Source organism: Salvelinus fontinalis, chromosome 4 (assembly GCF_029448725.1).
Source record: "Salvelinus fontinalis isolate EN_2023a chromosome 4, ASM2944872v1, whole genome shotgun sequence".
Lineage (NCBI taxonomy): Eukaryota > Metazoa > Chordata > Actinopteri > Salmoniformes > Salmonidae > Salvelinus > Salvelinus fontinalis.
The window spans coordinates 49,607,300-49,634,082 of record NC_074668.1 but is presented as its reverse complement, the minus strand read 5'-3'; the positions used below and the strand labels follow the sequence as shown (position 1 = coordinate 49,634,082).

Below are 26,783 nucleotides of genomic sequence, written 5' to 3'. Positions count from 1 at the left end.
TGCAATACAACAACGAGTGAATACTGGATACCTTCATTATTTTTTACAACCTTTTTACATGCAAATATGTGTTTGCTTGTGTATGTACAAAACATACCAAAATGTGTTAAGTTCCTATGCCATAAACAAAAGAATGTGTGGGATTTTTGTGATGTATCATTGTATCATTGTCCCAGGTTCAACCAGCATGCATGTGAGCAATACAATTACCTTTTTTCAAAGGTTGCATTTATTAGTATCCATCATCTCTGCCATTACATCAATTAATACTGTTGACGGGTGAAAGATTGTCACAGGCCAGGCAGAAACCTTTTCCCATCCTTCACAGGGAGAAGTTTCCTCCTAGCGTTTTTTTCCACTGGCATTTACTGCTGTCATCCCAGAAACAACAGAGCCCAGTGGTGTCAATTATATTTGATTGACTGAGTAAAGCACACACAAATAAGCCAAAACAATGGACACAAAAATCTATATATGACTCCCCTTGTCAAATCAAGTGCTTGTCTCCTCCATTTTCATGTTGCACACTAGGCCTGGCGCCCCATGCTTAAACGTTTCCTCTCACACCATCACCCAATTAAACTCCCTGGGTCTTCAAAGGTGTGGAATGGCTCCCTGGGATATTGACTCAAACTGTTGTCCAATAAATGAGGTCTAATTTGTCAGTTTAACTTCACCCAAAAATTGCTTGTTTTTTGGAACATGAACTGCGATCTGCTCCTGTGGTATAAAATGAAAATGTCTCTCAACCGATTCCCAAACCGATGCATTTTATGAATGTATTCAATTGACACTACTCCCATCTGTGAATTATTATTTGGCTAATTGTGTACCTATGGAAAATGTTTCATATTGTGGACTAAGATTAAAAACTACAATTAGTGAAGATCCATTAGATTCCTTTGGGATACTTACATGTAATAAATATAGGTTGATTTCCTGCAAAATACCAAACTATTGTTATGTAAAACGTTACAGTAATGTGTTTCTGATAGCATGAAGCCACAACATGTATAGTGGCTATAACAACAAGCTGACATTATTCTTGTTTTTAACATACATTTTGATGTCTGAACAAACCATATTGAAAGATTGTCTTAAGTGTCACCCCATGAAACATTTATGATCTTATTTAAACCCATCAGTCTCAATGATCTATCTCAATAGAATGAACCAATGACATACACTTTGATACACCCTATCTATTGGTTGAATTGGTTTTGAAAAACAGCATAGACCCAATGTGTTGCATCTATTTTTTTGCCAACCTCTGTCAGGCTCCTGAACGTGTAGAGTAGTCATCTTTAACTACACTTGCTAAGAAATTATTGAATGGGCTCAATTTAATGGACTCCTTTATTTCCTGTTCTGATTATTTGTATGTAATGTATTTTTGTTTTATGAACCACTCCACACAAGACATTCCCTGCACAGGAAAATAAAGTTCCTTGAATTGAATACTTGGTCAATGGCCACATCACTTCGAGGGACACAACTTATAGTACATGTGTAATAACTGTATTACCTCATCATAATGCCATTTTATCTTGATTATGGATTGTGGTGAGCCAATACTGACTCATGACTGCATTTGGACTTACATCTGAGAACGACCCAGGTAATGTCTCAAACCGTAACAATTTCAGACTTGTTTTGAATCCACAGAATCATACAGACAAACAGGAGACAAGTAATGGTTTATTTCAGCTCTGAGTTTGTCGTAACTAGTGGGAGGGCGGGCGCAAAGCATCATCAACATTTGGTTAATTCCGTCTTTGTGCATACAAAACCTAACAACTCTTTTACAAAATGTAAAATACACTTTATGTTTAACACCGCACATAGACTAGAGCAACTATTGCATTTGGACTGAGGGAAGTATCAAATTCATTGTTTGACATTTTGTCAAATGTGTGTTACACCAAAGATAAAAACAAAAAACATGATCAACCATTTATATTCCACCAGAGCCCTAACAATGCTATCATAATTAGAAAAGGACACGTGTCCTCATTCTCAAAGTGTGGTTATATTAAATCACTGCATTCAAACCTCTCATCAATACATGTCACTGATACAGACAGGAACTCAAATATTGGCAATAACCAACCACTGCATAGATAATGAAACTACGAATGACTAGAAGTGATGTGAAGGAAGATTTAAATATATACAGTGGTTTCAAATACACTGAACTAAAATATAAACGCAACATGAAGTGTTGGTCCCATGTTTCATGAGCTGAAATAAAAGATCCCAGAAATGTTCCATATGCACAAAAAGATTTTTTTTTAAATTGCACAAATTTGTTTACATCCTTGTTAGTGAGCATTTCTCTTTTGCCAAGATAATCTATCTACCTTACAGGTGAGGCATATCAAGAAGCTGATTAAACAGCATGATCATTATACAGGTGCACCTTGTACTGGGGATAAAAGGCCACTAAAATGTGCAGTTGTCACACAACACAGATGTTTCAAGTTCTGAGGGAGCGTACAATTGGCATGCTGACTGCAGGAATGTCCACTAATTTACTGTTCATTTCTTTACCATAAGGCGCCTCCGACGTCCTTTTAGAGAATTTGTCAGTACGCCCAACCGGCCTCACAAACACAGACCATGTGTAACCATGCCAGCCAAGGACCTTCACATTCGGCTTCTTCACCTGTGGGATCATCTGAGACCAGCCACCCCAGCAGCAGATGAAACAGTGTTTTTTTATTTAACTATTACTTAACTAGGCAAGTCAGTTAAGAACAAATTCATATTTACAATGACGACCTACCCTGGCCAAACCCTAACCAGAACGGCGCTGGGACAATTGTGCGCCACCCTATGGGACTCCCAATCACGGCCAGTTTTGATACAGCCTGGAATTGAAACAGGGTTTGTAGTGACTCCTCTAGCACTGAGATGCAGTGCCTTAGACCACTGCGCCACTCAGGAGACCACAACTAAAGAGTTTCAGCACTAACTGTCAGAAACCATATCAGGGAAGCTCATCTGCATGCTCTTCCTCACCAGGGACTTGACTGGACTGCAGTTTGGTGTCGTAACCGACTTCAGTGGGCAAATGCTCAACTTCGATGGCCACTGGCACGCTGGAGAAGTGTGCTCTTCATGGATGAATCCCGGTTTCAGCTGTACCGGGCAGATGGCAGACAGCGTGCATGGTGTTGTGTGTGCGAGCGGTTTGCTGATGTCAACGTTGTGAATAGTGCACCATGGTTGTGATGGGGTTATTATATGGGCAGGCATAAGATACGTACAATGAACACAACTGCATTTTATCGATGGCAATTTGAATGCAGATACCGTGACGAGATTCTGGGGCCCACTGTCGTGCCATTCATCCACTGCCATCACCTCATGTTTCAGCATGATAATGAACAGCCCCATGTCGCAAGGATCTGTACACAATTCCTGGAAGCTGAACATGTTCTTCCATGGCCTGCATACTCACCAGACATGTCACCCATTGAGCATGTTTCGGATGCTCTGGATCGACAGCATGTTCCATGTCCCGCCAATTTCCAGCAACTTCGCACAGCCAATGAAGAGTGGGACAACATTCCACAGGCTACAATCAACTGTCTTATCAACTCTATGTGAAGGAAATGTCACACTGCATGAGGCAAATTGTGGTTAAACCAGATACGGACTGGTTTTGTGATCCACGCCCCCTACTTTTTTTTTTTTTAAGGTATCTGTGACCAACAGATGCATATCTCTATTCCCAGTTATGTGAAATTCACAGATTAGTGCCTAATGAATTCATTTCAATTGAGTGATTTCCTTATAAGAACAGTAACTCAGTAAAATCTTTGAAATTGTTGCATGTTGCGTTTATATTTTTATTCAGTGTATACGCTTTGTGCTAGTGCACATTAAGTGCATAAGAAAAACCACAGATTGTATTACCAATGGTATAACTGTGTGTGCATAAGTATACATACTCAAATACAATTGTATTGGATACTTCAGAGGACACTTCAGTTACTAAAATATTGTCAAGATGATCAAATACTGTGAGAGAAAGTACAATGCTTTTTTTTGGTCCTTTAACCCCAAAAAAAACAAGGCCCCTAAACAGCACTAGCTTTGCTCTTGCCCTTGGAGTGCCCACATGGACTGGTTTTAACCTCAGTTTTCCTGCCAGGCGAGCCCTGGGACACAACACAGCTTGACTGTTTGACAGAGGGAGACGTTTGGACATTATTATTGTTGCTGTTCTGATTTCCACTCAGCGATTCCATTAGGGAGCGGAATGTCCCGAACGAACGCTTCACCGTCTCGGACCCTGTGGGAGTCCTACCTCCGGCTCCTTCTTTACTGTGGGCACCCTTGGGCGGCTCACTCTCTGGTGGCCCCGTCTTGTGAACCACCTGCTCATCAAAGGTCACCCTCAGTTTCAGGTTCTGGGAGGTCTTCCTTCGAGAGGTAGGCGATTTGAGTGCACTTTTGGGGCTCGTCGTGGTCTTTTGTCCATTGTTGTAGTCGGGGAAATCTCCACCGGCCTCCGGTTTCCCGTCAACGTCAAGCTCGCTTTTGTCCGATGTGGGCGAGGGATATCCATCCATGGACTTGGAGGTGCTGAGGGTGAAAGCTGACTTGTGCTCGGTGGTCGACGTGTGCTTCTTCATGCCCAGATGCAGGCTGCCGACAGGCTCCTCGCTCTCTGCGATGGGCAGGTGGTTGGGTCTCTCTAGGCGCACCCCTGGGGGTGGCCCATGTTTGGCCTCTTCAGGGGGGTAGGTGTCCGAGTCGGACTCGCTGAGAGAGCGCTGCATGATCTGCTTGAGTCTGGCCAACTTCAGCTCCCGTCTTTCTACCACCCCCATCCTGCGCAGGGGCCCAGGGTTGGCCCCGTTCAGACTAGGAGGCCCCGCTCTGGAGCCCTCCTGGAACTCCAGGGACAGCTTCTCCTTGGTGCACACCTTGTCTGAGATGTCTTTACCCAGCAGTTGGCGCAGGACGGTGTCTGAGTCGACGCTCCTCTGCCTCAGGATCCAGTGGCCATCCCCGGGGGTCCCCTCTGCGGTCAGGGTCATCTCAGGCCACGCCTCCACAGACGGGACATGGGAGCTGATCATCAAAAAAGACAGAAATTACTGATTTGGGTATATTTAATTTACATGTACGTGCTTGTAATCAATGTGTAGATGGTGAATGGTGTACAGTACAGTATGTGGTGGAAGATCAGACCTGGGCGATCGTGGCAAAGTTCCCTCTGCTTTTGAGGGATCCAGGTGTAGCTGAACTTGATTCTGTAGAGCAGTCGTCTTTGTTGCTTGTCTGAAATTTTTGCAGGCAAGGTAAATTAACCGGCTATGGAAATCTTCATTTTTAAAACATCGATTCATTAAAATGAACCTCCAGAAAATCCTCAGTGCATCTCCATTTCCAAAACGCTGTATAGAAGAAGTTTGCATGCAAAAAATTTACATTTTCTGAATACTGCGGTTATTACACCCTTTTAAAGAAATTATTATTTATTTTTTATTCCACATTGGTGTAAAGACTAGGTTTATGTGCATCCCAAATGGCACCCTATTCCCCATGTAGTGCACTACTTCTGACCAGAGACTAAGTGCACTGATAGCCAGAGGTGAGACCAAGTCACTACTATTCGAGTCACAAGTGTTGTAACAATGGTACATACATAATATTTCATCAACATTCATACATGGAACAATAAATTCTCTCGTGCAACGTACTGACTCCAAAGTGTGGCGCACAGTCCACGTAGCCTAGAATGCGCACTGAGGTGGGCGCAAGCAGAATGACAGCGACATAGGACACAGACACACGGAACTCCAACATAAACAGGGAAATATGAGCAAAGGAAACGATACATTGAATTAAATAAACAGAACTTCCACCACATGAGTCTCACAAGCGCTCATGTGAACAATAAACCTCGCGCCGCCTCAGAGTGTAAGAAATGGTCAATTAAAATGTATCGTATCAAACAGAAAAGTCAAAGTGTTGCAATAAACAGTACGGGCATGGAATGATGCAACGCTAGCAATTATTGTCGGATTAGATGAAATGTAGATTTACCATGTATGCATTTAAAACAGGTGAAAGCAACAGCGACCATTTCGACAAGGAAACAAAGCTCTCTACACTGGCGAGAATTGCGCCACAGTAATAATGAATTTTAACATCAAATTCCAAATGCAAGATTCATAAGTAAACTATAAATTTCAAGCAATTTTGAGATACCAAAAGACCAGTAAGCCTATGCTATTAATTGTTCCTTGATGCCCCATTGCTGGTGAACTTTCATTTACATTTTAATTACTTAACAGATGCACTTATCCAGAGCGACTTACAGGAGCAATTTGGGTCAAGTGCCTTGCTCAAGGGCATTTTTCACCTAATCAGCTCGAGGACTCGAACCAACAACCTTTCTGTTATTGGCCCAACGTTCTTAACCAATAGGCTGCCTGCAGTTAATATTCTTGATCACCAATTTTTGGGGGAGCTGCATATTTAGTTATTATGGCAATCCTCTCTCACTACCATTTCATGTTTGCGCTGCATCTGTACAGCAAATCAGCAATCTGTTCGCTAGCTCACCCGACCTGTGTTGAGGGTCGAGTGTACACTAGCCAATCTGTTGCCTTTTTTGCTAAGGCGATGCTGTGGCTACTGTCTCTGGCTGCATGGAGAGTGATCCACGGAGACTCTGTGCCACAATGAGTGACAAAATGTTACAAAACCTGGCCGGATAATTTCAAGTCATCAGTCTCAAGTCTTGAGAGTCCAAATCAAGTATTAAGTTATTTTATTTTCTATTAAGTTGAGTCTCAAGTCATCAAATTTGAGACTCGAGTCCAAGTCATGTGACTCAAATCCAAAACTCTGCTAATAGTACTATATAGGGAACAGGGAATAATTTCAGACAACACAAGTAATCTGAGGTGAGTTAAAGGCCGCATCCAGAATAACACCCTGCTCCCTACATAGGGAACTACTTTTGACCAGGACCAATAGGCCTCTGGTCAAAAGTAGTGCACTATATGTATGCAATAGGATGCTTTTTGGGATAGATCAAAAAAAAGAGTCAGACAGGAACCTCCCACTCACTCGTTGAGCTGCTTGGTGAGCTTGACCACCTGGGAGGCCAGCGACATGCACGTCTCCACCACCACCAGGTAGCGGGCGCAGGTGGTGTGGCCCTGCCGCTCAGCGCTCTGGGAAGGCCTCTCGCCGCCCTGGTTCTGCACGGTGACATTGGAGCCGTACTCCACCAGGGTCTGAGGAAAGAAAGACATGCTGCTTTGTCAGTTCAGTTCAGCTTTGAAGCCGTACCAAAATAATGAATAGATGTTCAAGAAATTGGTACAGAAAGCATTTTGTGCAAACGGATGGGCAAACATCCAAAAAGTAAATTTACAAAATGTCCTTATCGTCCAGTATTCTTCCTCTAAAACAACTTAGTTTAACAACAAAACATGCAAATGAAATCTGTTTTCTCTAACGTACATAGAAGTGCAGAAACAAAGTAAAGCAGTGTTTTCAATGTTTCCTAGGCCCAGCTTGTCTCTCTGAAACATAGTTGATGTGGTCACCGACAGTACTTTTGATACGTCTGGCTTGCTGAATCAACAGCAGGACACTAATCATGAGTAGTATATCCGGACCGCATCCTCATTCTATTTTGTAAAAGCACAGTCTAAAGTCCAGATCCTCTCTTTTATAGACAAGGGCACATTAGAATGAGGAGGCGGGCCGGATATATTACTCCTGTTTCCTGCTGTTGATTAAGAAAGCCAGGAGCAACCAGACAATGCACTTGACACATTTACGAAATTGCTTATTCCAGTTACTAATAAGTATGCACCCAGTAATAAAATAACTGTAAAAACTGTTAGATCCTCTTGAATCAAAGAGGAATTTAAAAATTGTATGGTTGAGAGGGATGAGGCAAAACTATGGCAAATAAGTATGGTTGGCAAATGTACTGCAAATTAAGAAATCATGTGACTAAAGTAAATAAAAATAAACTTATGAAACAAAGAAAAATTATATAAAAACATTATAGTAAAAAGCTTTGGGGCACCTTAAATTTAAAAAAAAGCCAACTCGGCGCCATCATTCATTGAATCAGATGGCTCATTCGTCACAAAGCCCACTGATATCGCCAACTACTTTAATTACTTTTTCCATTGGCAAGATAAGCAAACTTTGCGATGACATACCAGCAACAAACGCTGACCACTACACATCCAAGTATATCGGACCAAATTAGGAAAGACAAGAATTGTATTTTTGAATTCCGTAAAGTTAGTGTGGAAGAGGTGAAAAAAGTATTGTTGTCTATCAACAATGACAAACCACCGGTGTCTGACAATCTGGATTTAAAATTACTGAGGATCATAGCAGACGATATTGCCACTCCTAATTGCCACATCTTCAATTTAAGCCTACGACATAGCGGCAGTCAAAATTTTATCAGCCGGTGATTGTCAAGCAAATAACTTCCGGTCTCACGGTAATTGACCATTAATTAACATAAATATATTTAGCATCTCCTGGCCTATGCCCTCCCAGGCCCACCAATGGCTGCGCTACCCTGCCCAGTCATGTGAAATCCATAGACTATGGCCTAGTGGATTTATTTCTTACTCAGTAAAATTTTTGAAATTGTTGCACGTTGCATTTATATTTTTGTTCAGTATGTATATATATATCGATATCTTCAAAAAGAACATTCTTGAAGCACATGGCAAACAGTTGAGTGTGAAAAGCCCAGCAGCATTTCAGTTCTTGACATAAACCGGTGCGCCTAGCACCTACTACCATACCTTGTTCGAAGGCACCATGCTTTACCAACAGCCACAGAGGACCACATACCTGAATGCAAGTGAGATGGCCGTACTGAGCAGCTACATGCACTGCACTGTTTCCGTACTGGTCCACTTCGTCCAGAGAAATGGCTTGCTCTTGCATGAATTGGAGCAGCCACAGCAGAACCTTTTCCTAAAAGAGAGATCATGAACATCCAAAAGGACAAAATATATACAAAAAAAGATTAAAGAAAATGGGATTCAAAAGTCATACCATATATTAAGTGTGGATAGATATTGCGGTGACAGAAATGCTGCAGTGGTGACCACACTGCAATATACTGTATATATTTCCACACTTAAAAGATGCACTACGCAGAAATCGCTCCGCCATTTCCTGGTTGCTAAAATTCCAATAGTTAACTTAATAGCCTAATTTCTGTGTACATTTTACAAAACAAGCAAGTATAGTGTAGAGAATCATTGTCTCATCTAAACAACTGTGAAATAACTTTCCCATAACCAAAAATATTGCATTTTCAACTGGTGTACAAAACCCGAAAATAAGACTCAAAAACTAAACTTAAGCACATGAAGCACTGAAATAGTGCACATAGAACAGATCTACCACTTCTTAGACTTGCTTTCAATAAGAATGACAGATCTATAACCCACATTTCTATGTGAATTGGTCAGGTTTCCCAGAAAAGTTAGATATTGCAGTATTAACGTTGTATATATATATATATATATATATATATATATATATATATATATATATATATATATATATATATATATATATATATATATCTCTTATGTGTAATTGTTTTGTTTTTACTGTATCTATGTTGTATATACTGTATGTAGATTATGTGTAGGTTCTTTTGTCTCGATTCGGTATGTATTTTCGGTTCCTGGTACATGTAAATGTACTTGTCGAATAAAGGTGACCGTTTATGAATTCCCCAATGATACGGTTATAAAACGGTGTGCGTCTCCCTCACCTGTCCGTAGCGGGCTGCGTAGTGGATGAGACTGGGGTGCTCTCGGCTACAGCTCAGCTCGGCGATGGCCTCCGTCTCACTTACCATCCAGCGCACACACTCCAAATGGCCGTTCTGCACGCACACAAACACGCACAAGTTATTCTGTAGATCAGTTTGATATAGACACTGTCCTGATGCTCTTTCATTGAAGACAAGGAAAGAAAGAGGGTAAATGTGAAAAATACACAAAAGTATCCAAAACCCAGACTTGCACAGCCGGAGACATGGTGTCATCTTTCCCCACAGGAATATCAAGGTCTTAACTAACAACCAACTCTAGTAGGCATTCGTTCCAAATGGCACCCTTTTCACTATATAGCGCAGTACTTTAGACTGGGGCCCATAGGGTGCCATTTAGAATGAAACCTAGACGTCTGCCTTGGTTGACATGGTAGGTGGACATGATTGGACATGGTTGATTCGCCATGTCCACAAGTTACGTTTTCTAGAGGCCCTGACCCAATCTCTCACCCGTCCTCTAACCCCTCACTCACCTTCACCCCGAGCCCAGCAGGTGTAAGCTGGTGGTTGTTGCGCTCGTTGAGGCAGTCCTCTCCCATGAGGGAGGTGAGATGCTGCAGGCAGTCAGCGTGGCCCTGGGACGCAGAGATGTGGAGCAGGTTGTTCCCCTCCTCGTCCTGGATCAGCTCCAGGTTATCAGCCGCCAGGTGAGGCTGTGGGCAGAGAACATCAGGAATAACACTCAGCGAGTTGCTGATACAAAATGGTATTGTTCATATAGCCTACAACTATATTGTTATGGCTTTTCCCATATTGTTGACTTACCAACAGAGAAATCTGCCCCTCTCGGATGATATTGATGATGTTCTGGGATTTCTTGGTCTCGTCATCACACTCTCCGTGCAGTCTTGTACCATTCCAGGTCTTACTGCTGTCCTGCCTAGACCCAGCACAGCCCTGGAGGGGGAACATCATAGCCTGGCTGCTCCCAGGGGTGTCAGCCCCCGTCTTGTGTGCCTGTGTCTCTGGGTAGCCCCTGTTGGCTAAAAGTTTATCCATGTCTGAGGCAGAGGAACTGCTAAGTGATCCTGGTGTGGAGTGGTCATAGCCCCCAGTGGGTGGCCGGTGATTGTCCGGGTCCAGAGATTTCAACTTCCTCATATCAGACCACTTGACGGGCGAAAGCATACAGTACTGGGTGACACTCGCAAGGCTCTCAGGCTGGGTAAGTGTTGAGGTCTTAACGCCGTGGCACCTGTCACTGGCGTTGCCACCGCCGCCCACCGTCCTTTTGTCATGGGGAACTCTGGGAAGAGTAGAGACATGTTGGCTGGATTTAATGTAAGGCACGTCCAGTATCTCATCCATGTCCAGGTCGTAGTGCTCCAGCTCCCCAAAAAGAGCTCCTCCGGTACCCAGGCTCTTGGCTTTAAAACCCTGGCCTTCGCAGGCTGCAGGTGTTTTGTCTGAGGCTTCTTCTTTGCTGCTGCCTTCCCCATTGTGAGCCTGAGCCTCGTTGTCACTCTCGTTGTCAGAGGTCTCCGGTTGATGTTTGAGTGGCGAGACCCTCTTCACAGGTCGGAATTTGCTGTGGACGTCGGCGATGCCGGTCGGCTTGATTCCACCGCCACTATGTGACGACACACCCCGGCTCCAGTTGATGGCTGGGGCTAAAGATGGTAAAATAACACAAAAACGTTTCTATCTGCCATTTAGGCTACCTGTAGTGCTACAAAATAATAAGGCATACATTTTTTTTTAATGCATTTACAATAATAGCCTACAGGCCCCACCTTGTCTTTCTTCTCCCTGACCATCGTTTCTTCTGGACAGCTCTGGAATGTTCTTCAAGGATGTCACAGAATACTTTTACAGGGAAGAGACCATCAACATGTTTGTTTATAAGCGCTTATTACATTGAAATATTAACTGTAGCCTAGAAAGTACTTATAGAGGTAGAGTACATATAGAGGTGGTTTCCCCAGACGACACAGATTAAGACTAGTCCTGGACTAAAAAGCAAACAATGGAGATTAGGTTTAACCTATGTCCAGGAAACTGCCCCATAGACTATATTACACCCCCTGGCATAGCCAGATGGTGTGTAACTATTTCTTGTAGAACAACCTGAGTTTTGGACTTTTACTCACCACTGAATCATCAGTGAAGTCAATCTCATCCAAATCCAAGTATTCAGGAGCATCCATCTTCAGTCAGCATTATTCTTGACACCCTAGTGAGAAGCAACCTGTTTGATAAAGCCTGATATTAGCATTCCACATTCATTTACAGCCTAAGTAAAGACAACTTTGTGGTTTATAGATCTGGACTGTGTCTTAAATAGCACCCTATTCCATATTGAGTGCACTACTTTGACCAGGGCCCAAATGGGATGCCATTTGGGACACACAATTGACTATAGGCCACTTCCTGCAAATCTGTGATGACCAAGTTTCTATGACCTGGAGTGGCTGTTTGAACTGTCTCGATCCAAAAGTCACCCAACAAAGCTGATCAACGTCTACAGGCTAAATCCTTTAGGTGACTCACTTAGAATGTTCAATGTAATGTGATTAGCTGTGCAGTGTTTAGGGTTGACCCCATTTAGTTGACTTGTCGATTGATTGGTCGATAGGCTGCTGGTCGACAGATTTCTTTAGTCAAGCAGTCGCAATTATGATTACTTTCTCATGGTGCACAAGACACCCGTCTGATTCGCACCTGTCTCAATGGACTAATCCATTGCAGAGGCCGTGGGGATGGCAGAGCCCATCACTGTAAGACATGTGATACTGAAATTGTATATAGTTGTATTATGTAAAAATAATGGTGCTACACTAATAAATCAAATATTATTTTGGATACGGTCGCTGTCCGCAGTTCTGAAACAATCTTCAGTGTCCTGTAGAATTGGTGCCTTTCCCTTTGTTGCTATATGCATAATAGCATAGTTAACCAGCATATTGGGATTGAGAACAATGCAGCGGAGGCAGCAGAGACAAGGAGCAGCCCTTCCTTAGCCTAATTGTCTAAGAAAATTGAGAGAATAAACCCTGACTTAATTAGGCCTATAATCAATACAATACTGTTATATGTGCCTGGCTTTATAAATCATCCATTTACAGTATCAGTCAAAATTTGGTCATACCCACTGTTTATTTAGACTATTTTCTACACTGTAGAATAATAGTGAAGACATCCAAACTTTGAGCTGTTCTCTTTATTATTTGAGCTGTTCTTGCCATAATATGGACTTGGTCTTCTGTATACCACCCCTACCTTGTCACAACACAACTGATTGGTTCAAACGCATTAAAGGAAAGAAATTCCACAAATTACCTTTTAACAAGGCACACCTGTTAATTGAAATGCATTCCAGGTGACTACCACATGAAGCTGGTTGAGAGAATACCAAGAGTGTGCAAAGCTGTCAAAGGCAAAGGGTAGCTACTTTGAAGAATCTCAAACATATTTTGATTTGTTTAACACTTTTTCAGTTACTACATGATTCCATATGTGTTATTTCATAGTTTATCTTCACTATTATTCTACATTGTAGAAAATAGTAAAAATAAATGAGTAGGTGTGTCCAAACTTTTGACTGGTACTGTATATCTACAGAAATAAGACAGATCTTGCTTCTGTTGCCTGTTTGAGTGTTTGTTTAATAGCCTACTGATTCCGTGAGCACCAAGCCTCATGCAAATGGAAAAATGTTGGATAAAGCAATTCCCCAGATGCAGCTGTGCTATGCTGTAATAAAGGCTTTACAATTTTTGTTAGAACAGACTGGTATTACTTACAAATTGATTTAGTGTTGTTTACACTGTTGCAAACAGGCAGGAAAAATATTGTAATGGTGTCACGACTTCCGCCGACGTCGGTCCCTCTCCTGGTTTGGACGGCGCTCGGCAGCCAACGTCACCGGCCTTCTAGCCATCGGCGATCCACCTTTCATTTTCCATTGGTTTTGTCTCGTCTTCCCTCACACCTGGTTTCAATTCCATGTTGTGTATTTAACCCTCTGTTTCCCCCATGTCCTTGTCCGGAATTGTTTCTTGTAGTGCTTGTGTACATTATGCTGGTGGATACCGGGTTTTGTATGACCCATTCATAGATTGTTATGTTTACGGTGGTTTTTATGTTTATTAAACGACACCGTTGTAAATCTGTTTTTCGCTCTCCTGCGCCTGACTTCTCTGCCGCCAGTACGCACACCGGTACAAATGGACACAGCTCTTGCTCCTATACCCTTCTTTTTCTTGATCTCCTTCTTACTGTTATTATGATCATTATAATAATAAGCAATGTCGTTGTCATTAGTAGGCATGTATAGTAGCCATGTGTAACCAACATCAAGCAGTAGCATTAAGAGCGCATCCTGTTAAGTCTTACTTTGGCCTATAGTTCAATATATAGGCTACTATATCAATCAATCATTTATTTGTTCATGCCATCAAACAGTATAGGATACATACATGCTTTGAAATGCAATGAAGCATATTAGTTTTAAAATTAAATAAAAAGGTGCTTTGAATAATTAGCCAAAACAATAAATAAACCACAATCCACGAATGTATGCAACTGTTTTTAGTCTGCTGAAATAAAAGGCTTTATATATATATTGATTTTTTCCTCATTAGAACAGACTCTGGTAAACGTATTTATTTAGTGTTGTTTACACCGTTTCTAAATGGTCAGAAAAATGTATAATATTGTAATCTAACAGCAGCTGTTTGGCACACATAATACTCACGCAACACGTGCTCCTATACCCTCCTTTTTGTTGATCTCCAGTAGTTTCCACAACTAAGTTAAATGTCTTCCACAGATCTGACTTCCCCTTTCCCTCCTGAGCAACCAGTAAACATTCACCTGTTTCGAGTTTATTTTTCACTTCCTCATCATCCATGTTGCTGTCACGTGTTACTGTGTTGAGGTTGTTATAACCAATTTATTGATGTGATCATGAAAGGCTATAGGTCAGGTCCTATTGGTGACATACATGCGATGCTTACATGTTTCACTCAAAGAGAGCAAGGGTTGAGGGAATAATCTACATTGTAGAATAATCCCAAAACAAATTAGGGATTACGGTAACAGAATTTCTGTCACAAACAAGTAAGAAACTAAATGGCTGAAATGGTGTTGCAGCTTCAGCACGGACAGCGTAAATAAACACTTGCTGTGCTGTGGTGCCTTTTCGCTGAAGTAGGGAGGAGAGCAAGACAATGTGAGCCAGTCACACAGGCACTCGCTGTCTTTTTTTTTTTTAAACAGCGTAACCATCGAGCTCTTTGAGCTGTTTTTGTACAGCACTTTGAGATATCAGCTGATGTAAGAAGGGCTATATAAATACATTTGATTTGAGTAATTTGTGTGTTTTAATTAATCAAATTAATGTGTAAAGCATTGGACAACCTCAGTGCATATGTGGTTGATTTTATAGAAACACATAAGGTGCATCTGTCTAGATATGGAAAAATACGCTTAAACATTTAGACCAATCGATTGGTCGAAAGAAGAGGCCGACTCTCGGTCAACCAAGATTTTTTTTAGTTGAGGCCAGCCCTAGCAGTGTTACAGAAAATGATTGCCTTGAATACTGAAAACAATGGTGCCTGAATCCACACACTGGATTCAGGCAGCCTCACTGACTTAGGCTACACGAGTCACAAAATGGCACCCTATTCCCTATTTAGTGCGATACCATATGGGCCCTGCGCAAAAGAAGTGCACTACATAGGGTCAGGAATAGGGTGCAACTTGGGATGTAGTGTAACAGTCCTGACCTATTTATGTTAGTTTTTATGTGTTTTTGGTCAGGGCATGTGTTTTGGGTGGGCAGTCTATGTTACCTGTTTCTATGTTGGTTTCGGTTTGCCTGGTATGGCTCTTGATTAGAGGCAGGTGGTTTGCATTTTCCTCTAATCAAGAGTCATATTTAGGTAGGGCATTATCAGTGTTTGTTTGTGGGTGGTTCTGTTACGACAATCCTCCTCCTCTTCATCAGAAGAGGAGGAGCAGGGATTGAACCAAGGTGCAGCGCGTTGAAATGACATGATGAATTTATTTAACAAGACAAAACGGACTATACTTGAAAATGATACAAAATAACAAAACGAAAGTAGACAGACCTGAACGACGAACTTACATACAACGTGAAGAACGAAATGAACAGGAACAGACTACATGAAATGAACAAACCGTAAACAGTCCCGTATGGTGCAAACATTAACACAGACACAGGAGACATCACAGGAGACAATCACCCACAAACACACAGTGATAATGCCCTACCTAAATATGACTCTTGATTAGAGGAAAATGCAAACCACCTGCCTCTAATCAAGAGCCATACCAGGCAAACCGAAACCAACATAGAAACAGGTAACATAGACTGCCCACCCAAAACACATGCCCTGACCAAAAACACATAAAAACTAACATAAATAGGTCAGGACTGTTACATGTAGATATTGAGAGAAGAACAAAAAACAGCATTTCCGGTGGAAACTGTATGGCTGCCAATATTGTGTCAGGAACTGCATAATCTGAGAATGTAGGTCTAGGATTACAGTTCATTGGCTGTCGGGAAATCTATAAATAATAGGTTGCCTTTTCATTCGCTACAAGATTAGCCTATTAGCTAAATTAATTTAAATGAAAATATAGGCTAGATCATGTGCAAACTGAAAAGCTTTCTAAAGTCAGTAGCTAGTTAAAGCTACAATTCAATTAATTAGACATGATTTGGAAAGGTACACCTGTCTATATAAGGTCCCGCAGTTGACAGTGCATGTCAGAGAAAAACCAAGCCATGAGGTCGAAGGAATTGTCCGTAGAGCTCCAGGACTGTGTCGAGGCACAGATCTGGGGAAGGGTACCAAAAAATGTCTGCAACATTGAAGGTCCCCAAGAACACCGTAGCCTCCATCATTCTTAAATGGAAGAAGTTTGGAACCCCCAAGACTCTTCCTAGAGCTGGCCGCCCGGCCAAACTGAACAATCGAGGGAGAAGGGCCTTGGTCAGGGAGGTAACCAAGAACCCCATGGTGACTCTGACAGAGCTCCAGCATTCCTCTGTGGAGATGGGAGAAACTTCCAGAAGGTCAACCATCTGTGCAGCACTCCACCAATCATGTCTTTATCGTAGAGTGGCAAGACAGAAGCCACTCCTCAGTAAAAGGCATGACAGCCCGCTAGGAGTTTGGCACCTAAAGGAATCTCAGACCATGAGAAACAAGATTCTCTGGTCTGATAAATGAAAACCAGATTGAACTCTTTGGCCTGAATGCCAAGAGACGTCTGGAGGAAACCTGGCACCATCCCTACGGTGAAGCATGGTGGTGGCAGCATCATGCTGTGGGGATGTTTTTCAGCGGCAGGGACTGGGAGACTAGTCAGGATCGAGGGAAAGATGAACATAGCAATGTACAGAGAGATCCTGATGAAAACCTGCTTCAGAGCGCTCAGGACAGAACAAAGACCTTAAGCACAAAGCCAAGACAACGCAGGAGTGGCTTTGGGACAAGTCACTGAATGTCCTTGAGTGGCCCAGCCAGAACCCGGACTTGAACCCGATCAAACATCTCTGGAGAGACCTGAGAATATCTGTGCAGCGACGCATCCCATCCAACCTGACAGAGCTAGAGAGGATCTGCAGAGAAGAATGAGAGAAACTCCCCAAATACAGGTGTGCCAAGCTTGTAGAGTCATACCCAAGAAGACTCAAGGCTGTAATCGCAGCCAAAGGTGTTTCAACAAAGTACTGAGTAAAGGGCCTGAATACTTATGTGATATTTCCGTTTTTTTATATATAAATGTGTAAATATTTCTAAAAACATGTTTCTGCTTTGTCTTATGGCTTGGGGGTAGAAGCTGTTGAGGAGCCTCTTGGTCCTAGACTTGGCGCTCCTGTACCGCTTGCTGTGCGGTAGCAAAGAAAACAGTCTATGACTTGAGTGACTGGAGTCCCTGACAATTTTAAGGGCTTTCCTCTGACACCGGCTATTATATAGGCCCTGGATGGCAGGAAGCTTGGCCCTTGTTGATGTGGACACCAAGGAACTTGAAAACGCTCGACCCACTCCACTACAGCCCCGTTGATGTTAATGGGGGCCTGTTCGGCCCGCCTTTTCCTGTAGTCCACGACCAGCTCCTTAGTCTTGCTCACATTGAGGGAGGGGTTGTTGTTCTGACGAACGTGCATGCTCTGAGTACACCTCCTGGTAATCTGTCTGACCCAGCGGCTTCGTGAATGTTGACCTGTTTAAAAGGTTTTGTTCACATCGGCTACGGAAAGCATTATCACACAGTAATTCAGAACAGCTGGTGCGCTCGTGCATGCTTCAATGTTGCTTGCCTTGAAGCGAGTATAAAAGGCATTTAGCTCATCTGGTAGGCTCACGTCACTGGGCAGCTCGCGTCTGGGTTTCCCTTTGTAGCCCGTAATAGTTTTCAAGCCCTGTCACATACGACGAGCGTCAGAGCCGGTGTAGTAGGATTCAATCTTAATCCTGTATTGACGCTTTGCTTGTTTGATGGTTCGTCTGAGGGCATAGCGGGATTTCTTAGCACCCGGATTATCTCCCACTCCTTGAAGGGCGGCAGCTCTAGCCTTTAGTTTGATGCGGATGTTGCCTGTAATCCATGGCTTCCGGTTGGGATATGTACGTACAGCCACTGTGGGGATGACGTTGTCGATGCATGTATTGATGAAGCCGATGACTGAGATGGTGTACTCTTCAATTCCATTGGATGAATCCCGGAACATATTCCAGTCTGTGTTCTAGCAAAACAGTCCTGTAGTGTAGCATCCGCGTCATCTGACCACTTCCGTATTGAGCGAGTCACTGGTACTTCCTGCTTTAGTTTTTGCTTGTAAGCAGGAATTGGGAGGATAGAATTATGGTAAGATTTGCCAAATTGAGGGCAGGGGAGAGCTTTGTGTGCATCTCTGTGTGTGTTGAGTAAAGGTGGTATAGGATTTTTTTTCTCTGGTTGCACATTTGACATGCTGGTAAAAATTTGGTAAACCAATTTAAGTTTGCCTGCATTAAAGTCACCGGCCACTAAGAGCGCCGCTTCTGGGTGAGCATTTTCTTCTTTGCTTATGGCCTTATAGAGTTGGTTGAGCGCGATCTTAGTGCCAGCTTCATTCTGTGGTGGTAAATAGACAGCTACGAATAATATAGATGAGAACTCTCTTGGTAGATAGTGTGGCCTAAAGCTTATCATAAGGTACTCTACCTCAGGCGAGCAATACCTCGAGACTTCTTTAATATTAGACATCGCGCACCAGCTGTTATTGACAAATATACCCCCCCCACCACCCCTTGTCTTACCAGATGTAGCATCTTCTCTGTTCTGCCGGTGCATGGGAAATCCTGCTAGCTCTATATTGTCCGTATCTTCTTTCAGCCTCGTCTCAGTGAAACATAAGATGTTACAGTTTTTAATGTCCTGTTGATAGGATAATCTTAAATCGTCTGTTATCAATTTTATTATCCAATGACTGCACGTTAGCAAGAAGAACGGAAGCCAGTGGGAGTTTACTTGCTCGCCTACGGATTTTCAGAAGGATGCCCGATCTGCGACCCCTTTTCCTGCATCTTTTCTTCACTCAAAAGGAGGGGATCTGGGCCTGTTCCAGTGAAAGCCGGATATCCTTCTCATCAGACTCGTTAAAGGAAAAAGTTTCTTCCAGTCCGCGGTGAGTAATTGCTGTTCTGATGTCGAGAAGTAATTTTTTTCGGTCATAAGAGATGGTAGCAGGAACATTATGTACACAATAAGTTAAAAAAGAAGTTACACAAAACGCAAAATAAATAAATAAATAGCACAACTGGGAAGACACTAATGGGCACTATGGATCTCCACTATCTATAGCGCACACTAGCGGCTTCCCAGGCTAGTACGCTAGCTAGGCTAAGTCTGGTCGTCACTAGTTACCACAGCCATAAAGTCATAAACCCTGTCTATTTCAAAAATGTTGCTTCATAAAATCTGATCTTAAACCTGACCTTAACCACACTCTTAACTGTATGCCTAACCTTAACTTTAAATTAAGACCAAAAATCATTGTTTTCATGAATTTTTACAATATAGACAATTTGATTTTGTGGCTGTGGTAATTAGTAATAATCGCCAAGTCCCATTCCCTAGCTGGAATAGCCTAAAACATGCTACTTCAATACAGCTATGACCGAAAGTGACTTTTTCGTAATAGAATTTGCGTAGCATGTTAGGAGAATTAGGCTGAGGTCAAGTAAAGGGTCACACTTACTACAGGCTCTACGCAGACGGAAGACAGAGTGTTGCAATGTCGTTTTTTGTTACAAAATATATGCTCCAGCATTCAACATACTCTTACTACCTGAAAATTGAGACACGCCATATCATTCCTTCCGCAGCTGAGGGGGGCAGTGTTGTCGCTTGGTTCCTTGATCTGATCTATAGGCTAGTCATCAAAGTAGCCTATTTTGCATTACTAACCAAATATAATCTCAGCGACTGTTCAAACAGTAAACCAAACAACAAGAATCCACCCAAAAAGGTGATTATAGGCTATTGTGAAATGGTAGAACCTACTGTAGACAACTAGCAAGCCATGTGCTTTTTTTACTCTGTGAGCAAAACATGATAACGTTCTATTTTTAGCTGATATATATGAATGAATACACAAGCAGCAAATCAAACTGGGATAATATTTTAGGTTGGCCTGGGAAACCTAAGCTCAATGTGCATTCCCAGTAATACACTCGTGTCCCCAGTGGGGCATCATATTCCTCCTTAACTAGCTTTAAAATAGGGAGAAGGCAGAGAGAAACTGGGAAAATATGCATACTTTCTTTATGAAACACCATTTTCACCACCATGCTAGAGTGGCTAATGTGTAGGAATGCTACCTTCTGATGTTGCACTTTACATTCAGCCTTGGGTAAACAACAGACTGCGACCTGATTGGCTCAAAGCGATACACAGCGTCTGGGATTATCATTTCTAAGCATTAGTCACTAGCATGGGGGTGGAAAATGGTCTTTCATAAAGTAGGGATGCACGATATAATTGGCGAGCATATCGGAATCGGACGATATTAGCTAAAAATGCCAACATCGGCCCGGCTTCCAGCTTAAAGCTGATGTGCAAAACCGATGTCATAGCTGACGTGCATATGTAAGTAGATGACGTAATGGCGCCACGAAAAATACAGCGCTACACAAAACAAACGCAGAAAAACATACGCACACTTCCAACAACTAAACAAGTTCAAGTTGAGCAGTCATTTGAAAGAGTAAGAAAAATTCTGAGACAACTCGAAAGGCGAAATCCATTAATGCCAAGATAATGGAATTCGTTATGCTACTTGCTAAGGTGTCACGACTGACATTTGGACCAGCGATATCAGCCCCATGAGCATGCTGAGTCTGACAGCGCAGTGGGTCGACGAGGATTTCGTACTGAGGAAAGCTGTATTGCATGCTCAAGAATATGCTGGTTCTCATATCACTGCTCCCATTTCAATGGCATTTGAGAACATGTTTGAAACGTGGAAACATGAACACACTCCTAGCGCCATTCGAACAACTGACTCGAGAAATAAGCTCATCAACTGCGTCTGCAGCAGACGTGATACCCTCTCATAGCATTGAAACGCCTGCTCAACAATACTGCCGACACAGACGTAGGGTTAAAACTTACAAAAGTACTCGAGGCTGTGAACAAGCGATTCGGTGGTATTCTCTCTGAGCCTCTTCACCGTGTCGCCACCATGCTCGATGCTAGGTGCAAGGACCGCTACTTCGATGCAGACAAGAAACAGGATTTACGTGAAATGTTACATACACAGCTGGACAAGATGGAAACGAACACAGTGACAGTGCGCACCGGGGAAGAGAGGCCACGTACAGACAGAGCTGAAACTTTACTGCTTGACATGTATGATAAAATCCTGGTTGAGAATGAAACATCTGAACAACGAAACAGCACAGCAAGTAAGTCAAATAAATACGTTTTGATTATGTTTTACTGGTGATGGGGACATACGTAAATGCCAACAAAATAACTTTTTGGTCAGTGTGTGTGTTTCAACTATTTAACTGTACTTGAATGCTTAAAAGTCCGCAAAAAAATGTTAATATCGGTATTGGTTATTTTTGTCAAGGAAAATATTGGATATCGGTATCGGCCAAAAATGTCATACCGGTGCATCCCTAAATAAAAGCATTACATGCATAATTGCATTTGCGGTCACTTTTGAGAATGGTGTTTTCCCGCTAATGGAACATTTGCGCTTATAGCCTACTGCCATGTGCGCATTGCTGAGCTTATGTGAAGAGATAGCCTAATAGTTTATCAACATTTTAAGCTAAACATTCTGATCTGTTGTGTCAGCCACATTGCGCAATTAATGTTTTTTGATGCTAGTGGTTGTATTAATTTAGGATCTATCGTATCCCGCAACTATCCCAGACTATGTTTGGAATAATCCTCTCACACAGAATAGGTCGACTTTTGTACTATGGGGGATATAGATTGACATGGGCTAGGGCTTTTGCTGTTCGTTAGGCCTACTCATCTTGTTGGCTGACGAAAAGTAAATGTGGGCCGTTCTTCCAATATCTTCAATATGCACCTCGGAATTGTATAAGGGCGCCCGCAGTTGCGTCCCGATGTGTCTGTCTTCACTTGTAGCCTGTGAGAAAGATCCGATCACATGGAGAGCCATGTTAGTGAGGTGCTACCGAGCACGCAGCACTCAGGGAGAAGGGCACAACGGCCACTGGCTGCAAAAGCCATGGATTCTTTTAGGGTGCATTACGGCAACATAAAGGAGATGTCGCCGTGATATTCTAGGCATTATCAAGTGTTTGTCAAATTGTGAATGAGTGACTGATGAAGTGTGTACACCCTGCGCAAAAAACAAAACAGAGCTCATGCCTTTCAAGCAGCTTTTTTCAAATCATCATTAGAGTCGCATCATGCAGCCTTACAATGTATTAAACATCAAAACATATAGCCCAACATTTGTAGAACAACTAAAGTTACATTAATAACTCTAAATTAAGCACACAGCAACACCCATTTCTTTGTTTACTTCTTTGGGGTAGGGGGCAGTATTTTCACGTCCGGATGAAAAGCATGCCCAGAGTAAACGGCCTGCTACAAAGCCATAAAGGCTAGAATATGCATATTATTAGTAGATTTGGATAGAAAACACTCTGAAGTTTCTAAAACTGTTTAAATGATGTCTGTGAGTATAACAGAACTCTTTTGGCAGGCAAAAACCTGAGAAAAAATCCAACCAGGAAGGGGGAAATCTGAGGTTGGTGGATTTAACTCAGCTCCTATTGAAGATACAGTGGGATATTGATAATGTTGCACTTCCTAAGGCTTCCACTAGATGTCAACAGTCTTTAGAACCTTGTCTGATGCTTCTACTGTGAAGTGGGGGCGAATGAGAGGGGAATGAGTCAGAGGTCTGCCAGCAGCCACGAGCTGACCATGCGCTTTCACATGAGAGTTAGCTCCCGTTCCATTTGCTTATCTGAAGACAAAGGAATTCTCCGGTTGGAACATTATTGAAGAATTATGTTAAAAACATCCTAAAGATTGATTCAATACTTCGTTTGTCATGTTTTTACGGACTGTAATATAACTTTTTAACTTTACGTCCGTACTTTCCGCTGGACTTGCCCGCGCGTCGTGAGTTTGGAAAGTGTACTGAACGCTAGAACAACAAGGAGGAATTTGGACATAAATGATGGACATTATCTAACAAAACAAACATTTATTGTGGAACTAGGATTCCTGGGAGTGGATTCTGATGAAGATCATCAAAGGTAAGTGAATGTTTATAATGTTATTTCTGACTTATGTTGACTGCACAATATGGCGGATATATTTGTGTCTTGATTGGGCTCTGAGCGCCGACTCAGATTATTGCATGGTTTGCTTTCTCCGTAAAGCTTTTTGAAATCTGACACAGCGGTTGCATTAAGGAGAAGTGCATCTAAAATCCCATGCATAACAGTTGTATCTTTTAGCAATGTTTATTATGAGTATTCATGTAAATTGACGTGGCTCTCTGCAAAATCAAAGGATGTTTTGGAACTTCTGAACATAAGGCGCAAATGTAAACTCAGATTTTTGGATATAAATATGCACTTTATCGAACAAAACATACATGTATTGTGTAACATGAAGTCCTATAAGTGTCATCTGATGAAGATAATCAAAGGTTAGTGATTCATTTCATCTCTATTTCTGCTTTTTGTGACTCCTCTCTTTGGCCAGAAAAAATGTCTGTGTTATTCTGTGAATAGGCACTCACCTAACATAATCGTTTGGTTTGCTTTCGTCGTAAAGCCTTTTTGAAATCGGACACTGTGGCTGGATTTACAACAAGTGTATCTTTAAAATGGTGTAAAATACATGTATGTTTAAGGAATTTTAAATTGTGGGATTTCTGTTGTTTTGAATTTTGCGCCCTGCAGTTTCACTGGCTGTTGAAGAGGTGGGACGCTACCGTCTCATGTACCCTAGAGAGGTTAACCGCTCAACACAGAATAGCCGCATGTGCGCACTCCCTCAAATCTTTGGAGAAAATATCCTTTCTATTTTATTCAGCTTTGTTCAATTGTATCCTTCAATTGTATTCTAGAAAGCTCTGACGATAAGTAAAGCTTATTAAAGAGCAGTGATACTATCAAGAGCAGTGTTTGGGTTTCTTCTTTTTTCTCATTCTTCATACTATAAAAGAATGCCACAGAATTCTAAGCAAATCTTGTCTGCTAAATGAACTAGAGTAGCCCACAGATTTTTGGCAAAGCCAGATCAGAACCTAACATAAGGACAACTCAGAGTAAGCTATTCTGTTCTTCTGAAATAGACTACATTTCCTTCATATCATGCTTCTTTAGACAGGTCTAAAATAAATTTTTATTTTTGGTATTTGGAGGGTAGCTAGCTAGAACATGGCGTCGCCCTAGCCTACTGGCAGTCATTGAGGAACAAATGGGGGTGCTCGATGGGCGGTGTTCATGAAGGAACCAATGGGATGCTCGACGGGGGGCATTCCTGAACATGCAGCAACGCCCCGAATTGCAGGCTGCAGTTGCACACTACCAAAAGGTGTCTCCTAATACAAAAACCCCACTCCACCCACGTAGATCAACGGAGTGAAGCTTGTAGTAAGCGAAAATATTTCCCGAACCTGCTAAGAAAATATCTTCGTGCGAAGTGGTGTGTTTTTATGGAGTCCCTAGTTAGCTAGCTAGCTTGATGACTGGCTGGCATTTGGAAAACAAATAGCTAGCTAACGTTAGTTACATCACATGTTAAATGTCTAACTAGCAAGCTAATTAACATGCAGTATAGGCAGTGAAAATTGGACATGGGGAAAAAAGGTCTGACTGCTAGCTAATTGAGCAAGTATCACCATTCTGTGGAATGACAATCGACCCCAGCATCTCAAGGCAAGCAGGTTAGCCTTTTAGCTAACGTTAGCTAGCGAGCAGTTGGAAACGAATCAGGTCATCAAAAAGAGGGATGCAGATAGCTACACAAGTATTCAACAAACACAATCTCATATAGCTTAATATATAATATTATAAAAAATAATTGTTTTCGTTTACAATACCTTTTAGCTCAGTTAGCTAATGCCCAGGTTTTGTCTTCGACTATTTTCTAGGCTCAGTTCCAGATTCCAGCTGTTTTTGAGGTCCCAGACTGGACCAGCGTTTCATCAGCAACATTATAAAAGTACTTCCGTTCACGTTATTTTGGAAAACGTTAAAAATAAAAGTCCCCGACGTAATAGTAGAAAGGTTTCATTAACCTGTATTTATTCATGATATTGTTTATGAAAAAGGATTGTCTAAACATCAACAATGGTTTATACTTGTTCATATTTAAGTGACATTTGCATTAAATGGGGGTTTCAAACATATTTCCAAAGTTCAATAAATGCCCACAATGCACTACACTGTGTGAAATACATATTGGTATTATGTGTGCCGATGTAAAAGTTGTGTTGGGAATACTCAGTGGGTTCTGTAGAATCTATACATGGTGTTATATTATGAGGGACTCTGGTCTAAATACCCAGCAACACTTTCTACTCCACCCACTCCATAATGATGGGGGGAAAAATCTATACAGTTACAGTACATATCGGGATATTCTTTTTGACGATATATTATAACATTTTGACAATAACGCAATCTTATTTTTGCGCCAAATCTCTAGTATTTTTCCTTTGTATCTTGTTCTCCACCTTTTTAAGTAGGGAGTCTGATCGAAACAAATATTCTCATGGCCTTCACTTGTCCCTCTGCAGGAGACATATGGTGAGCAGTAAGTTTGGAATTAAAACCATGAGCTTGCACACACACAGAAAAATGTGTTTGTGTGGAGGTGCTGACTAATGGCAAATAAACTATAAACTATCCAAATAAAGAGAGTCGCACACTCCATATATAAACTCACAGTAATTTATTGGGTATTTACCAACGTTTCGGCATCACTGTGCCTTCTTCAGGGTAATGTCATGAAAACTTGAACCAGGTTATGTAGACAAACAGTGCAATTAGTGCAACCAATGACAATAGTGAGGGGTGTGTCATAACGATTAAGTTAATTAGAATGAATTAGTGAAACTGTTACAAAAACAATAGTTTATGGCATATTAAATATATTAGGCTGTTGTTATCATATAGAAACATAATTGAATATTGTACATGATATTAGCATCAACATACATTATTGCTTCATTCAATTTCACATATTTAATTGTTTCGTGTTTAATTTCATATTTGTTACATGTAATCTTTTGGTTCAACCTTAATGCATAATAAGCATCATCAACAGGGGGAACATATTAGGGATATGCTAATAAGCTGTAGAAAGAATATATCAATTTCTAAGACTTGTTCATAAAATAAAGAATTATTCATAAGAAGGGCCTGAGATC

At 41.7% G+C, this 26,783-nt stretch overlaps 1 protein-coding gene across 2 annotated transcripts; it reads right to left on the bottom strand.

Moving 5' to 3' along the window:
* Positions 1 to 1,685: 1,685 nt before the first annotated feature.
* sncaip (synuclein, alpha interacting protein) lies at positions 1,686 to 25,562 on the bottom strand. 2 transcript variants are annotated; one of them, XM_055920449.1, is made up of 10 exons: positions 25,452 to 25,562; positions 11,959 to 12,056; positions 11,602 to 11,674; positions 10,634 to 11,478; positions 10,342 to 10,521; positions 9,806 to 9,919; positions 8,866 to 8,991; positions 7,096 to 7,265; positions 5,206 to 5,295; positions 1,686 to 5,085 (listed from the first exon to the last, which is right to left on the bottom strand). In XM_055920449.1, exons 2-10 carry the CDS (start codon positions 12,013 to 12,015, stop codon positions 4,086 to 4,088), a joined length of 2,655 nt encoding a protein of 884 aa, XP_055776424.1. In that variant the 5' UTR covers positions 12,016 to 12,056; positions 25,452 to 25,562; the 3' UTR covers positions 1,686 to 4,085. The 2 variants fall into 2 exon arrangements, with proteins under 2 accessions (XP_055776424.1, XP_055776425.1); XM_055920450.1 differs by having other exon boundaries at positions 11,959 to 12,041.
* Between the last annotated feature and the right edge of the window lie 1,221 nt (positions 25,563 to 26,783).